A 17,161-nucleotide genomic window follows, 5' to 3' on the forward strand; every position below is an offset into this window, starting at 1 on the left:
CTTGGCACAATACTGGTTGCCTTGAAGTCAGACATGAAAAAGCTTCAGTGAACAGAAAAGGGTACAATGACAAATGTATCAAGAAATGGCCATATCGTTCTGAGTACTTTAGGTCTAACTGCTACCAATAATCATTTATGGTGCTTGAGATTTTTATTTTTTTTACGTTTAGATTATTTGGAATCCATTGTTAACCTACTTTACTTAATTCTTTTTATCTCAATAATCTTCTAACTATAATGTTTTGATTGTTATCTTATTCATTGTCATTTTAAAAATATTAACTAGTATATCCATATATATATACATTCGTTCTTGCATTGTGTGATTTGTTCTGCTACAAAAAATTCTTAATAATATATATGAACATGAAAAGAATCCTAGGACTCTTGCAAGGATTATTATTACATCAAGGCATTCCTCTAGGCTTTTGTGCTCCTTCACAGGTTCATGTACATCTTCGCATACAAAATCAACTGCCTCTTTAGCATTCACAGTCAAAAGGGAAACTCAAAGAAAATAGACAAAGGAGCACTTACATTTATAAATATTGGTTATAGTACTTATTATTCACAGGATAATAGTTTTGATGAGAAGATTTCCATCAATCCAGCAGCAGATAAAAAACTTGACAAAGAGTGTGGCAAAGAAGGAAGTGGTGCATAATAAAAGAACGAAAACAAACTTTGTTAATGATGATGATAACATTTATTTTGACATTTTGAGATTCTGATGCATCAGAACATTCAGACTGGAATCTGTTGGATATAGTGAAAATCTGTTTATAGTGTAGCAATCCAGAGTTTGCATGTTTGTATGTTGCATTGCAGATTATTTTACTCCTCTGATGTGAAGAAAATGATTATAAGAAGGTTTCACTGTGTGCTATCCTCATTTAGCCATAAAAAACAGGTAAGATTCAGCTGGAAGTTGAGTTAAGTATTAGGGGGAGATCCTTAGTTGTAAGTTGTCATAGCTCCACTGAAGTCAATAAAGTATGACAATTTACATCAGCCGAGGATCTGACCCTAGGAGTTCATTTTCACTTGTAAAGCCCTAAATGGCCTGCATTAGTCTACCTGAGAGATTCTCTTTCTCTCTGAGATTCACTGCAGAGGCCCTGATGCTACATCCATCTCAACAAAATGGGCTGCTGGCAGAGCAGTCTCCATAATAGCCCTGGATTTCTTGAACGTCCTTCCACCCCTAGCCTGAAATAGCTCAGAATAGCTGACTTTCAGGGCACACTACAAGGTCTATTTGTTTCACCTGGCTTTTGAAAAGAACTAGAGGAAAGTGAAGAACTAGCACACATGTGCTCATACCTTCTGTATGGCAAAGAAATGCTTGCCTCCAATTTCAGGGCTGTCTATAGCACAGGCTTTCATTGTAGCAAAGGATCTTCTGTGTTTCTCTCTGCCAGACTCTCTTGTACTACATCGTCTGGCACTGACTGCATTAGCCTTGAGTGCATCGGCACCATCAATGTCATTTGCTTCATTGTCCCCTTGGTTCTTCCTGCATCTTCCATGCAATCGTCAACACAGCTCTAGCCTTCTGCCTTCCAACCACCTTGTCTCCTCCCACCTTTAGGACCCCACCAGGTAGTGACAGTACCAAAACCTCCACCAACACCATCTGGAGCTGCTCTTCCATTCACTAGGAGAGCTACATTTTCTCCTCTTCAGACTCTGACCATGACAGACCTATGTTTCCTCCATGGTCTTTCAGCTCTCAATACAGGTCATGCTCTAGGGACACCTGGACCAGGGAACAAGAACAGTATCCTTACAAAGAGTCTCCAGTATGGTACCCACCACCCTGGACAGTACAAATATTAGAATACCCTCCTGGGCCTTATTAGGCATCTTGGACTGTTCCAAGAGCATCTAGATCTCCATCAGAATCTCAATCTAGGAGGAGGTCACCTTCCTCTATCCAGCTTCGTCCATGTGTATGACAGCATGCCAGGTTTCACCTCAGATGTCTGCAGGCCTGGCTTCACTCAGTACATCTTCCAAACTGATGTTCTCTGGACATGCTGATTTGCATACTTCCACAACTACTTCAGTCCCTGGATTGGTGGTTGGATCCTGAGAACGTATGCAAAGCGGTTCCTTTTCTGCTGGAACCAACTATGAGTGTTGTAACAGACATGTCCACCAAAGACGGGGGGGCTTATCTGGGTCAACTTCAGGCTTACACACTTCGGAATCCTCAGGAGATTTCACTCTATATAAATGTGCTAGAGCTCTGAGCTATTCATTGGGCCTGAGAGATCGACCATCAGGGATCGAGCGGTTCAAGTTCTCACAGACAATACCATAGCTATGCTTTAGCTGAACAAGCAGGGAGGTGTAAGGTCATATCAGCTGTGCCAGGAAGCGATCCATTTGTTGAGCTTTTGTATAAAGAACAATATCTCACTAAAAGCCTTTTTCCTTCCAGGAGTTAGGAACACTAATGTGGATTCCCTCAGCAGGAACTTCATAGACCATCTGCGTAGTCAATAAGAAGAAACATTCTGCACCAGATCTTCCAAATTTGGGGATACTTGGTAATAGACCTCTTTTGCAACCAATCTGAATGAAAGATGCAAGAGATTCTGCTCCAGGGCAGGTCACAGCCTGGGTTCCATGACAGATGCTTTCTCCTCTCATGATGGAGAAATCTGCTGTATGCATTCCCTCCAGTCACTTCCATTCTGAGGGTGAATGACAATACACGCTTAATCTTTGTAGTGCCTGCTTGGCCAAGACAGTATAGGTTCATGGACCTAAATCAACTCTCAATTTGGCCACTTGTTGACTTACCCTTGGTTGAGGTTTTCCTGTCTCAAGACCAAGTCATGTCTCTACGTTCCAACTCACAGTCTCGCCACCTCACAGCCATAAACTTCACCTTCCTGTTTGAGCAATGAAGAGACGTTCTGCTCCCAAGATATCCAGACCATTTTGGTGGACAGCAGAAAGGATTTCTCTAGAGCCACATATGCAATGAAGTGGAAAAGGTTTTCGGTCTGGGTGGAATCTCACCATTTATCTCCAGATTGTACAGAGATTAGACATATACTTTACTATCTACTGCATATGAAATCCTCTGGTCTCTCTGCCAGGTCAGAGAGTGTCCACCTTGCATCCTCTCTGCCATACACCCTTCATTGGATGGGTTTTCTATCTTTTTGCATCCCTTGGTTTCCAGATTTTTAAAGGGACTTATTAACATGTGCCTTCCTGTGTCTAGTCTAGTACTTTCATGGTACCCAAATTTAGTATTGTCCTGTTCGATCGATAGTACTGTCCTCCCTTTTAAACCTTTGATGACAACATCTCTGTTGCTGTTGTCAATGAAAACAGAATTCTTAATAGCGATTATCCCTGTGAGGAGATTCTCAGAGCTTCAGGCAGGAGGATCAGATAACTTTTTCACAAAAACAAGGTCTGTTTTAGGCCACACCCTAAGGTGGTATCAGCATTGCACCTGAATGAGACAATTTGCCCTCCCAGTATTCTCTTCCTAGGCTGAAGAAAAACTCAAATCTTGGATATTTGCAGGGCTTTGGAGTTTTACCTGGACCACACAGATCCTCTCTTAGGCTCTTTGCAAGCTATGCTGAAAGGATCAAATGACAACCTGTTACAGCCCAGCATATTTCACATTGGATTTCAGTCTTCCTCAAGTTTTGCTACAATCTTGCTAAGGTCTCTCCTCCACCAAAGATAATGGCTCACTCTATTATGGCTCACTCCTCTTCACCAGTTTTTTGAGCAACATTCCGGTACTGGACATTTCCAAAACAACAACATGGACATCTATACATGCCTTTTCCAGACACTACGCTATCACTCAAGTTTCCCAAAATGATGCCAACTTCATCAAGTCAGTGTTGCAGTCTCCAAATCAAAGTTCCACCACCTATTAGGAAACTGCTGGTGAGTCACCTGCAGTAGAATGTATATGTGCACAATCACTCAAAGGAAAAAAAAACCAAATCCAATCACCTATACAGTAACTGTTGTTCTTCAAGATGTTATGCATATTCTATGACCCTCCCACTTTCCCCGCTATTAAGAATATTAGCTTCTGGTGGTACGAAGGAATGGAGAGGAAAGCAGCAATCATGCCCCTTTATACTCTTGGCTCATCGCATGAGGATAGTGAAGGCACGTGCAGGCAAAAGTCTCCAACTTGAGTGCATGATTGGGTGCATGTACACCTGCAGTAGACTGTATACATGTATGATGCATCTCAAAGAACAACAATAACTGTATAGGCAAATAACTATTTTTTGTGTGTTTTTACCTACAAAGAGACAAGATACTCTTCTTAATGACTACCACCACTGGCCATGAGCACTACCATCACCGGCCAAATTAGCACTGTACACTATAGTATTTTTAACGTAACAGGCTTACAGATATTGGGCCAAATATTCAACTGGTATAAATTGGTGTAGCTCAATTGAAATCAGTGGAGCTATACAGACTTATACCAGCTGAAGATTTGGCACATTGTCACATTTTAATTATGTGAGTATTATATCCTGACGAATTTTTGCCATACGTCATTTGTTTCTATAGATAAATAACAAACTTGCTGCTGTTTATAGATTGTGTGACTCAGTGCCACTGTAAAAATAATAGTAAAAGAGAATGAATTTTAGACAACAGTGCTGGAAAATTGTTGCACAACACTATGTAGCTTATGTCCTGATTACTTTTCATTCGCTCATAGAATCAGAATATCAGGGTTGGAAGGGACCTCAGGAGGTCATCTAGTCCAGCCCCCTGCTCAAAGTAGGACCAATCCCCAACTAAATCATCCCAGCCAGGACTTTGTCAAGCCTGACCTTAAAAAACTCTAAGGAAAGAGATTCCACCTCCTCCCTAAGTAACCCATTCCAGTGCTTCACCACCCTCCTAGTGAAAAAGTTTTTCCTAATATCCAACCTAAACCTCCCACAATTTATGGTTTATTAAGTGAAATCAGTTAATTCTGAAAAGTCAAGTATTCCTGATCAGATCTTGGAAGCTAACCATATATCTTGTTGTTCAACTCCAGTAAAATAAGAATATAGGAACTCATCTCTTGTATGGTGCCACAAGGTTTCATTGTAGAATTCAGTTTGTGTGTTTTATACTGCTTTCTGAGCAACAAAAACCCTTCACTCATCATATTCTTCTTTTCTGTAGATTAAGAAAGAATTTTTTTGTCTTTTTTAATTCTTATTTTCTGTGTGTACAATGTTTTGTGCTCTATTTCTACAAGAGAGTGAGGAGAAAGGAGAGATTTTTAAATTTGATTACTTTTTTGTAGCGAGGAAAGCCAAACAATTGGGAGCAATTTAATATTTGAAATGGAAAGGACAAAATGCTTGTATTTTCCAGATGTGCCTTTTTATAAGGTTCCCATTTCTCCTGAGATACACGTGAGTCAGGGAATCTGCCGAAAATAGGTTCTAATGTGCACTGGCAGACACTATCTTTATCTCAGGAAGAAAAGCAATCTCCAAAAATTGAAGAACTCACTATTACCACTGAAACATAAACATGAACTCTGCAGAGCACCTTTAATTAAATGTAAATGCAAGGGAAATTTGATCTTGTATTTCAGAAATGTTCTATGTGGAATTGTTTTGAGTACTGGTGATATCAGTTTTGTGAGTGTAATGATCATTTTCCCAATTTCATATTGAGTATGAATGTCACCATTCATACTATAGATGAGTAAAAGAAAAGACTGGTAAGCTCTTGGGTGACCAAATTTGTTTTTGTACCAGTTCTCATTGGCTGTTAAGTTTTGTCTGGCTGATTTCTCAATACTGCTGCCTTGGCATCATTAAATGTTCTACTAATATATTCAGTGGTAGCTTATGTAAATGAATGAGTGCTAAATTTAGCCCACATTATAATGGAATTTGTAAATTCAATTATATTAATTATCCAACTCTCTCTGTTATTTCTTTTCTGGCTAATTTACTTGCAGAATGTGAGCGCTTTCACATAATATGCATGTTGTTTATGGCTAGTATATTTAGCCCATCCTCACTGTGTTTTCAATATATGCTCTTCCTTATTAGGTCTTCAACTCTATTTTATGATAATTGATCATTTGATTTCTATGAGTGATGATAATACAAAAAACCCATTGGTTTGATTAAGGACTTTGATCTGTAAAATTGCCAATTACTGCCAGTTTAAAGTTAATTTAATTCAAAATGGCTCTTTGTAAGTTATGTGATCAATAAAGTTAAAGTAGTTTTGCTTAATGACAAATACGAAATTAAAATGCCTGTGAGGAAAATATACTAAGGAATATTAAGTCACTTTTTTGTGATGTTCCATAAAGTTTTTCAGAAGGGATATGCAGTTTATTATGTTAGTAGGAAACTAAAATCTTTTGGTTTGGGGGTTTTTTTTAATGTTTTTCTGATGGTCTGGGCCACTAAGTGTTCACTTTATATCTGTAGATTAATGTGGCCAAAATTTTAAAAACTGGATCCCTAACATCAGGTTCGTAAATCCATATGTAAATACTTCAATAGAACTGCCATGTTTTTCAAAAGTGCTGAGATCTGCAGATCCTTCTAATAATCAAGCCACTTTTATTCAAGTGCATAAGTACGGCTTCAAGAGGCTAACTTTAGACACCTACGTTCAAAAATTTTGGCCAGATAGGAATAAATAAACTTAAAGCTTCAGACCATCAGACTTAGAAACTGAAAGTTACTAGCACAACATAAAAGAAATCCCAATTTTGAAAAAAAGTTTCACTTTTAACCAAAAATAAATTCTAATTTTACCTGTCTATTTTTCATATTAAATAGTATGTTGACTTGATCTTCTGATACAGAGGTCACTGAGAACTGTATTTCAATGTAAATCAGGAGCAAATTGTACATAGTTTGTTAGACAAACACTGAAAATGAATGTTGCTTTGAGCATTATTTTCATTAATCATATAACTAATGCAGCAATGCTGTTTATAGGATAAAAGCTTTCCTTGGTAATCTGGCTATTCCCTGGAAAGACATATTGTAAATTTTAACTGGACTATGGATGTGAAATTCCTCATTATGGGATATGCTTAATCAGGTCTTGGAAAAATAGACTAATTACTATTGAGTAGGCACCTTCATATGGTAAGTGTGGAGCCTAAACTATCAATCTCTGTAAGATTTCTTTCCTTTATGACTGCAAATATAACCTTACAAATAGGAACTCATGCAGTGTTATCTTCCCTCATCTGTAGATACAACCCAACTGTCTTTGCTGCTGTTCATAGCTTTCCGATCCAGCAGAAGATTAAAATTACCAGTTATGATTACTTTCCCAATTGCTATCAGAACTTTGTAAAAGTCAGCAAAAACTAACAAGAAACGTGTCATATTCACTCTGCAGATGGTTGGATGAGGACCCAAAGATAGAGGTTATGGAAGAGGAGAGTAGCAAGAGTCAGTATTTGCTTTTCATATGAGAGTATGTGTAGGGGAGAAATGCTATCTACCTCCCTTTGCTGCAGTCAGGAGGCTTGGGCAGGACTATAGCAACAAAGACTTCGTCATCACAATCACCACTGAATAGCTGAGAGAGAGAGAGCGCTCCTCTCCTCCAGCAGCCAGAAAGAGGAGATGAGGCTTCAAATTTGACACCTACCAGGCAGAGACTGATATGAAAGACATTTCTCTTGAGTTAGGATCCAAGAATAGTGCTTCAGTAGGAATCCAATCCCCTCCCTCATCTTTTGTATCTGCCTATGGCTAATAGAGGGCTGGTAAATATTTCAAGCCCTGTGTTTAACTCTGTTTGCTGCTGTCTTCAAATGTAGCCATGAAATGGACCTTAAATTACCTTAAAAGTACTTTTCCTCTACTCCCTGACATTTCTGCTGGCTCTTAATAAGTAAATTAAATGTTTCAATATGAGCAAACATATCCAGCATAGCTCTAGGGCTTACTCTGCTCGAAATGAATGGAGAGAATTATGTGAAATGGCAGGGAGTCATCCAGAACCACTAGGTTTTTGTATCACAACATTCGGCTTCTTTTCAAATAATGTAATTTCACATGGTCTATCCATGATGTTCTCATAATAGCATGAGTGTGTAACTATGATTTAGAAATTATGGACGGCCTTCCAAGACGCTAATAAAAATAAGGTCTTATTTACAATGAATTCCAGTAACTAAAACAATCTATAAATGGAGCCATGCGAAGTAGAAATGAAACGCCAATATCAAGATTCCATGTACAGTACATGCAATAAAAGGCTAAGCTATTTCAAACATTTGAATTGTTCCCATGGCAGTGATCAGGAAACTTGGAAAACTCACAGTGTTATTGTAATTTAAAGTATTAGTGTGTGGCTAACGTTTTTATAACCATTTATTTGGAAGTGTGTCGGATAGCAATCTAATGAAGTATAACAAGAATGGGTTAAGGAGTGTAAATGGCAAAAAAGGAAATTGCAGAGAAACCAAAAAAAGCAAAGGTGGGTTTTATCTTCACCAGCAGGGGAAGGATGTTATGAACCGAAAAACAAGACTTAGCAGGTGTAACACTGCAGTATAACTTCCAATGCAGTGATTGAAAAGCTGCAATGATTTCATAGCCAACATGCTGTTGAAATCTAGCCTGTAAACAGTGTATGAACAAGCCTGCAATGTCCTTGTATTCTTTCAGCAATATGAATTTTTGTCATCATACATATAGCTTGAATTTTATGAAAATAAATCATTTGACTTCCATGATCAATTGGAATACTTGCTTCCATTCGCTTCTGAAGCAAACCTACAGTCCTGTTACGTTGTTGTATGATTTCCTATAATGTAGAGGGATAATTTTTGTAATGTTTTTCATCAACTCAGAATGTTATTTTGAATAATGTTGAAGATTATCAAATATCCAGAAATAAGATGAAAACTATTTATAATCTGTTTAATCTATTCCTTTTTCTTTTTTAGCGTGGAGCTTTTTCTAAAAATATAAAATATGAAAAGAAAAAAGAAAAGACAAGAAGTAGAGCTGTAATTCAATGTACTTTTTAAACCATGTAGTGTTTAGGGGCGACAGCAATTAGTACAGGCTGATAATCAATATGATATAAAGTATAGGCATATAAAAATTGACAAGTTCTTTCAGTAGACTTTTTCTGTAATATTGAGATAGTTAGTCAATAACTCTTGAGAGACTTGTTATTGTCAGCAGTAAAAATTAGGTTGTAAGTGAAAAGCTAGAAGCAAAACTGTATTCATAATGGCAAAGTTTGAGAGGAAGTTTTCAGGAATAAAGCAGATAAAGATTCACAGCAATATATGAAATCATACATGATCAACCAGTTCATCAAAATCAGTTCATCAGTAACATGTTCTATTCAAAATTCATTTTTTCTAGCACCTGCCACCTCCATTACCCAGCAAAACTCCACCACCGCCTCCTCCAAAGACTACTCGAAAGCAAACATCTGTTGACTCTGGGATTGTCCAGTGAACAAGAAAGCATTTCTCCAAAGATGAAGCTGTAATATTTCATTTCCCTGAATATTTTAAGGTATATAACAGTTACCTCATTCACGCCAGTAGTGTCTAACGTTTAGTGAAATGATTCTAACTCTGAACGGAACTCATTTGTAACATGAAAACAGTTTTCTAAAGAGATCATGCCACTGGAATAAAGCTGTCACAGGATAATGGTGACCCATTTCTTGGGAGGAGCTTGCGACCTATTTTCAAAGCAAGGGGGCATTTGTCAACTGACAATACACTATTCCCTATTCCAGAACATTTTGCTTTGTCATACCAAACTACTTAACAGAAAATAGAAATGGATACTGGTGTGTAAAAATGACAGTTGGGCACTATGGGCCTGATCCCAACACCTGTGCAAGTCAGTGAGAATACTCACATTGATTTCAGTGGGCATTGGATTGGGCCTAATAACAATACTAAGAAGCAGCATTATGATAGCTTCAAATAACAAACATGTTCAGTGCATTACACATTCAGAAACCTGATTTTCCCGTAGCTTTTTTAATTGCTCTGTGTTATAAATAAGCTGATTTCTGATGAGCTTTTTTAAAACTTTCATTAGTGGTTGGCTGCTCCTCCTTCTGTCAGATACCATTTTAAATTAAGATAACTTTTTAGCTACTGAACAGGCACTAATTTATAGGAAAAGAAACCAAGTATACAAATATGGGACCTGATGTGATTCTGCAACCGAACAGTTGAACATAAGAACAGGAAGAGCTTTTTTTATACTGTGTAATATTTTAGGTGGATTAGGACAAATTGAATGTTATCTTTTTGTCCCTGTGTCATCATTCTGTACAGAAGTTTATATATATGATGGTTCTTAGAATGTTTTTAATTTTTGCTGCCTGCTTTTCATATAATAATGATTTACTGTACCTGCAAATGATTCCTTATGTGTTTTTAATTTTAACTGCTGGAAGTGTATAAATAGCTAACTTTTTTTTTTTTCCAAAATTTGGCATCTGAAAATATTGGACAATGATAAGGGAAAAGAAAAGGAAAGTAACTCTTTTTTTTTATTCCTCTGTGTTTTTTATTGCCCTCACACTATATATTTTTTACTATCTACAATCTTTATAATCTTACAGTAGATTGTTTTAAATACATCACTGACTCAAAAAATTAAGGATTATTTTTTAAAAAAAGGTTTGTCTAAGAAAATAAATGTATTTACTTTATATATTTTTCATCCTTTTTATGGAAGTGTTATTAATTTCAGGAGCTGCTTTATTAAATGTCTGTACTTTTAATTTTCTGAAATGCAGATTTATAACAAGAATAATTTGAAACTGCCTCTGATAAATTCTACATTCTTACCCTATTGTTTTATAATAGTTACATAACATGTTTATGATGCATATATGTAGTGTTGAAATAAATAAGAATTTCAACACTATGAGGGTGCATCTTTTATATGCCATTCACATTGCAATTGACAGCCTATTTCAATTTTAAAGCCAATGTTGTATAAACAGCACATAAAATAGCTTAGTTTTACATGGCGCTTTAATGCTTACTTGTTGCCAACCAGATAAAAATAAAAGGCAGATATATGACTTATGGAGCAGTAAAGCAACAACTTCATTAAATATACAGATAGTCCTTATCAGTTCGATTGGTCAGATAAATATGCAAATTATTTTGCCTTTAAGCACCATGTAGCTTTGGATCACAACCAAGCACTTCTTGTTACAACAGAGGGAGAACGTGCCACCTGACCAAAATTTCTGCATACAACTGAACTTCTTATACACAAGTTACAAGTTGTCCTTCAATTCCAGTTTACTATTTTTTTATTACTATGACCTTTGATCCAAAGGGTTGAAGCAGAAAAGGATTCCAGGCTACAGTCAATCAGAAAAGTGGTTTTTTAGGTAATGAAGAATTTAAATTGCAGTATGGTTTGTAGGAAGAGAGTTTTGAATTTAAGATTTTGTTGTTGTTGTTGTTGTTCCTGCTCTTGTTTTAAGTAACTGTGCTGAAATCTCATTGTGTGTGGTAATTTTTCCAGTCATTTTAATTTCACTTAATTTCAGTTAAGAGCTGGCCTCAGAGGGCCAAATTTTCATCTGGACCTTAACACAGTCTACTTATGCACACATGAAATTGCATACATGGGCCTGTGCATACTTTTTGCAGGGACAAACACTTGCACATGGCTTTTGCAAATTCTACCTTTTGTGCGAATGTTAGAATTTGGTCCTGCAAGAATGTTTAGAACAAGTAACATTTGCAACACTTGCATGTGTTCTTATGTGTACACACAGTTTTACAGACACACTGGTGTAGCCTGAAAATCAGGCTCTTAGATTCAGTTTGAGACCCAGATTGCTCACTGTGTTTATTACCCAGCATTTTCTAGTAACTTGTACAGTAACTCCTCACTTAACGTTGTAGTTTTGTTCCTGAAAAATGCAACTTTAAGCGAAATGATGTTAAGCGAATCCAATTTCCCCATAAGAATGGATGTAAATAGGAGGGGTTAGGTTCCAGACAAAAGGCATTATATCCATTTTAAACAATTTTAAACAAGCAATTTAATAAGGTATAAAGGGGGAAGGGCATGTGCTGTGTATTTACAAACATACTGTACATACAATACAGCACTGTAGTTGGGAGGTGCCCCCACCTTACCCCACACAGGCACAGCCCACTGGCACTGCAGACAATGAGGCAGGCAAGGAGGTTGAAGGTGCTGTAGGCTCGGAGAAGCATTTTGCACAGCGGCAGCTTCCCCTACTGTGCAAGCACAGGCATTGACTTTGCCGGGGGCGGTGGGGGGCTCAACCCTCATCCTGCCCACTCCACCCCTTCCCCCAAGCCTCCACCCTTAACCCGCCTCTTCTCCCCCCATCCACCACCTCCCCCTTTACTCTGCACGCCGTGTCCTCGCTCCTCCCCACTCCACCCAGCCTCCTGAATGCCACAAACCAGCTGATTGCCACAGGCAGAAGGCAGGGGAGGGAGGGGGAGGAGTGAGGATGCGGCGTGCAGCCTCCCCTCTCCCTCCCCTGCCTCCTGCCCATGGCAATCCAGCTGATTGCCGTGGGCAGGAGGCGAGGGGAGCAGGGGAAAGGCACTGATCTGTGGGGTCCACCAGTGGGTGAGAGGCGCTGCGGGGGGCATAGAGGAGCTGATAGGAGAGCTGCCAGCCATCGATAAAGCAGGCAGCCAAACAACATTACAGCAGAGCATTGCACAACTTTAAATGAGCATGTTCTGTAATTTAGCAGGGACATAACATCGGAACAACATTAAGCGAGAGGACATTAAGTGGGGAGTTACTGTACAAAACCCAGCCACCAAGAATCCGTCCCTTCACCACAGCTATTGCTGGCAAGCCACATTGCACCAAGCCCAGGAACTAATCCAACAACAGCCTTCTTACCCATTGATCACACTGGTAGGATTGTCATTTTTCCAGCAAGATAAACTCTTGCTTCACACTCTAGTGATGTTGCCTCAGAACATCCAAATGCAATGTGAGGATACTATATTTAAAAAAAAAATTGCAGCATTTTGTAGTATCAAGAGCAGAATGACATTTTGCAGGCCCCAGAATTGATTTCAGGGCCTGTGAGCATCCTTCAAGCTCTCTTTGCAAGATACAGGCTCACGCTAATAAAACCAAGATGATCCTAAAACTATTGGGATAGGTGACAGCCCTCTTGGCCTCGCAGACAAGACCTGCCAAAGGGTGTCACTGTTAGTCACACTCTAGAGTTCAGTTGGTTACTGCTCTTGCCAGGTCCAGCTATCAGGCTCCAAAGACGATCTTTTCACCTTTCCTGCCTGGCTGCGGTCCCCGGTATTTTTGCTGTGAGCTACAGTCAACTCATACGCGAAAGCTAGTGATACATTTAGCTGGTTCCCTATATTTATAAGTGCAGAATGATATTATCGGGTGATGGCTTATCACAACATGTTCATCACTCATGCAGTTTGATTGTTGTCTCTTAAACTACAAAGATTAAAACATCCTTGTCTAAAATGAAGGAACTTAGTTCCTCCATGGACCCAATATTTCAGACTTTATGTGCATATAAGCCTGAGTTGCAAGCAGCTATTGAAACCAACAAGAAGTATTGCATCCTCCAAGACTGCAAAATCAGCCATTGGTGTACACTCAATAAAAAAGAGTCATAATACCGTAATTGGTTTGTTACACGAATCTGCAAAAGCAAAGCAATATTCATGTAGGAGTCCAAAACGTAGGCAATCCAAGAATGACCTTCATGATGTTGAATGAACAGCTCGCAGTCTCTAGTTATTGAATGTTTTCTCAAGGATTTCCTGTATAGCAAGGAAATGTAAGTTATTATTTCTTTGTCATTTACCTTGAGATATAAAGGGCAGTTTTCACGTATGTATTTCTGTCATATTGAACCCAGACCCCCCAGTCATTATACCTGAAAATTTGGATGTTGGCTGGTTGAGCAATGCCAACAGAGACTGCTCCCTTCGAGTTCAGAAAGTAGTGACCCTGAAAAAGATTTTTTTTTTGATGGAGGGTTGGATAATCAGCTGAACGTGAGCTCCCAGTGCAACGCTGTCTCAAAAAAAAATAATACAATCCTTAGACGCATAAACAGGGGAATCTCAAGCAGGAGTGGAGTGGGTATTTTATCACTGTAGTTGATATTGGTGATTCTGCTGCTGGAATAATAGATCCAGTTCTGGTTTCCACAATTCAAGAAGGATGTTAATAAATTGAAGAGGGTTCCGAGAAGAGCCATGAGAATGATTAATGGATTAGAAAACTTGCCTTATATTAATTGACTCTGTTAAACTAAATAGATTGAGCTTCTTAAGAGAAGGTTATTGAGTGACTTGAATCTATAAGTACCTACATGGGGAACAAATATTTCAACCTAGCTTTTCAATCTAGCAGTGAAAAGTATAACACAATGGCTGGAAATTGAAGTTAGACAAATTCAGATTGGCAAAAAAAGCATAATTTTTTAACACGGAGTAACTGTTGAAACAATTTGCCATGGGTCATGGTGGATTTTCCATCACTGGCAATTTTTAAATCAAGAATCGATATTTTTAAAAAATATATGTTCTAGGAAATATTTTGGGGAAATTTTATGGCCTGTGTTATACAGGCGGTCAGACTAAATAATCACAACGGTCCCATCTGGTCTTGGAATCTATGAATAGTAGGCCAGAAATATTTTTAATCAAATTTGTTTCAAAGAGTTACTCCAAGCCAATTTTCAGCCATAATAACCAATTTTTTAGGATTGAGTTATAACTACTGTAAATGCCTCTGATGATTGTGAGGTCACAAATGCTATGTATAAGAATAATAAAGTAAGAAAAATCAGTGTTGCATTAATGCATGAAATATTCTTCATAATGTATAATATAAGTACACAGTATGTCTGTGTGGACTATTTGTGTAGAGAGAGCCAAAGGAGGAGCTTGTAGTAGATGATGTTAGTGAGAAACTTAGGGGTCCTGTCCTGTTCCCATAAAAGGTAATGATTAAACACGGATTGCCTTCAATAGGAGCAGGATTGAAAACAAAATCTAGGTTGGGTGCAAGTTTTATTGATGTTTTTCCATCTTAGCCTATTTCAGTATCAGGTTGAAGAAGATTCCACCATATTTTGCTTCATACAATGTATGTTTCCCAAAAACTTTATGGCCTTGGGTGGGATTGTACTGCACAAGAAACTTAGTACAGTTTTGAAGGAAGCTGTCCGTTATGATGAATATACATGATCAACTATTTTTAACTAAAGTTCCCATGGTTACATTAGTCATTCATTCTTAATATAAGTGTTTGATGCAATCAGATGAAATAACTATAAATAAAGGTTTTATAAAGATTACAATTCAGTACTTAAATCTGCTTGGACAAGTTTTAATAAACATATGGTATTCTGGGAGTCATGCTCTTATGTTTTAAGTGCTACAGTGCTTAAACACCAGTGTATTGGGTGCTATTAAACAAGACAAAACAAATTTTTTTATTCCAGGCAGAGACCTTGGGACATAATTGTTTTTCCTTCATCTACTGTATTATGTACTATGTGTGTGTTCTGCAGCATTTCATATCGTTGTTATTGTTAATATCTTATATAGCACCAAAAATTCATTCAGTTTATAAATATGGATTAAGAAGCATTTGCTTTTTCCCAAATTTTCCTTGGCTTCCCTCCTCTGTTACAAACACTACACCTGCCCTTCATTCACTTTGTCACTGATGAAAATCCCTTTGCCCTAATTTTGTATTTTGGGCTATTTTTTATTCTCGTGTAAAATTCCCTGTTCCCCCAGCTTACCAGATATTCGATTAATTTTCCTTTTGTGTAGTTTACCCATTTTTATTGTGCCATTTGATATACACCTCCAACAATTTAGCTGTACTCTGTTCTGTACCTTTAAATTACATGAAGGGTGTTACACATGTAACAACCACACATTCTATGGGTATGGTTGGGAGTGGGACCCTCCTAGGGTAGCTCTGAAGGGGGTGGTTTCTCAGGAGCCTCCACCCCACGCCAAATTCACAGGGAGAGTGGACAACTTACCTTGACATTCCTTTGCAGTAGGGCAAATCTTAGACTGTGGAAGGTGCAGCTTTCTTGCACCTATGCTGCTGGCCCACTTTGTGCTAGGGAAAGATAGTGTCTGGTAGAATTAGAAAAATAAGGCATTTTTCAATTTACATCCAGACCATATTCTGCTGATAGGTGCTACAAATTGTACTCCATTCAGAACATACACAAAGAGAAAGCTTGCTAGATGTGAATGTGTGTGTGTGTTGAAAAGCCTATTTTAAGGTGGGTTTTTTTTTCTTTATCTTCAGCTTTCAGCATGAATACAGTGCATTATAGCTGCGAGGTCCAGTTGCTCTGACATTTCAATTTCCTTTCATTCCAGTTTTGTATTTTTCATGGATTTAAACTTAATTTCAGGCTTACAATTGCCATTTTTTCTGGTGATACAGAAGAGTGTGGTTTGGGGAATAAATAACCTCTTAGTAAATGGGAACTAGCTACAGTAATACAGTAGCTATTTTGCAGTAGTACCATTGATTATGGTTTTAATTCTTTCCTGGTTTTGTAAAAACTCCTCATGAATATACTGTAGACTTGAATAATTACTGTAAATGAGATATGTCCATCAGAAAGGGAAATGCTTTTTGTGGAGATTTCTTTTCCAATTTCTAAAATGAAAATATAACTTCCTTTGTATTCTATCAGACATGTGATACAGTATTTAACTCCAGAATTAATGAAAGAAGCTGAATTAAAGAACTTGCCCCAAATTTAGTCAGAGTGGGTTTTGGATGAACTGATGGGTTCCTCAGGCTCAAGTCATTAAGAGATCACCCAGTGGGACCCAGCATGGCTAGGGACTACATAAAACTCTGTTTTGCAAACCTGCTTCCAGTTCTTTATTCACTTATGCTATATAGTTGTTGGAGTCTAAACAGATTATCTCGAGTCACCTCTAAGCCCCAATCTGCAACCCCAAGTTTACAGAGATTGTGTGGGAGATGATATTAGAAGGGCTTGATTTCACAGTGAGTATACCCATTATGTTTTTCTGGGGAACTGGACAGGGGATATTCTGACCATGATGTGGTGGTGTTATGCAATCAGGGATGATGCTT

General features: G+C 38.0%; 1 protein-coding gene across 2 annotated transcripts in view; it reads left to right on the plus strand.

The window, feature by feature from the left end:
- Positions 1–11,068, plus strand: part of DOCK1 (dedicator of cytokinesis 1) — a 521,945-nt gene extending 510,877 nt beyond the window's left edge. Inside the window, exon 52 of one of the 2 annotated variants that reach the window (XM_039480741.1) lies at positions 9,392–11,068. In XM_039480741.1, coding sequence (XP_039336675.1) covers positions 9,392–9,487 — 96 coding nt within the window. In that variant the 3' untranslated portion in view covers positions 9,488–11,068. The remainder of the gene's footprint in view (positions 1–9,391) is intronic. The other variant, XM_039480742.1, reaches the window with a different exon arrangement.
- The last annotated feature ends 6,093 nt before the right edge of the window (positions 11,069–17,161 follow it).

This window comes from Mauremys reevesii, linkage group 7, assembly GCF_016161935.1.
Source record: "Mauremys reevesii isolate NIE-2019 linkage group 7, ASM1616193v1, whole genome shotgun sequence".
In the NCBI taxonomy this organism is placed as follows: Eukaryota; Metazoa; Chordata; order Testudines; family Geoemydidae; genus Mauremys; species Mauremys reevesii.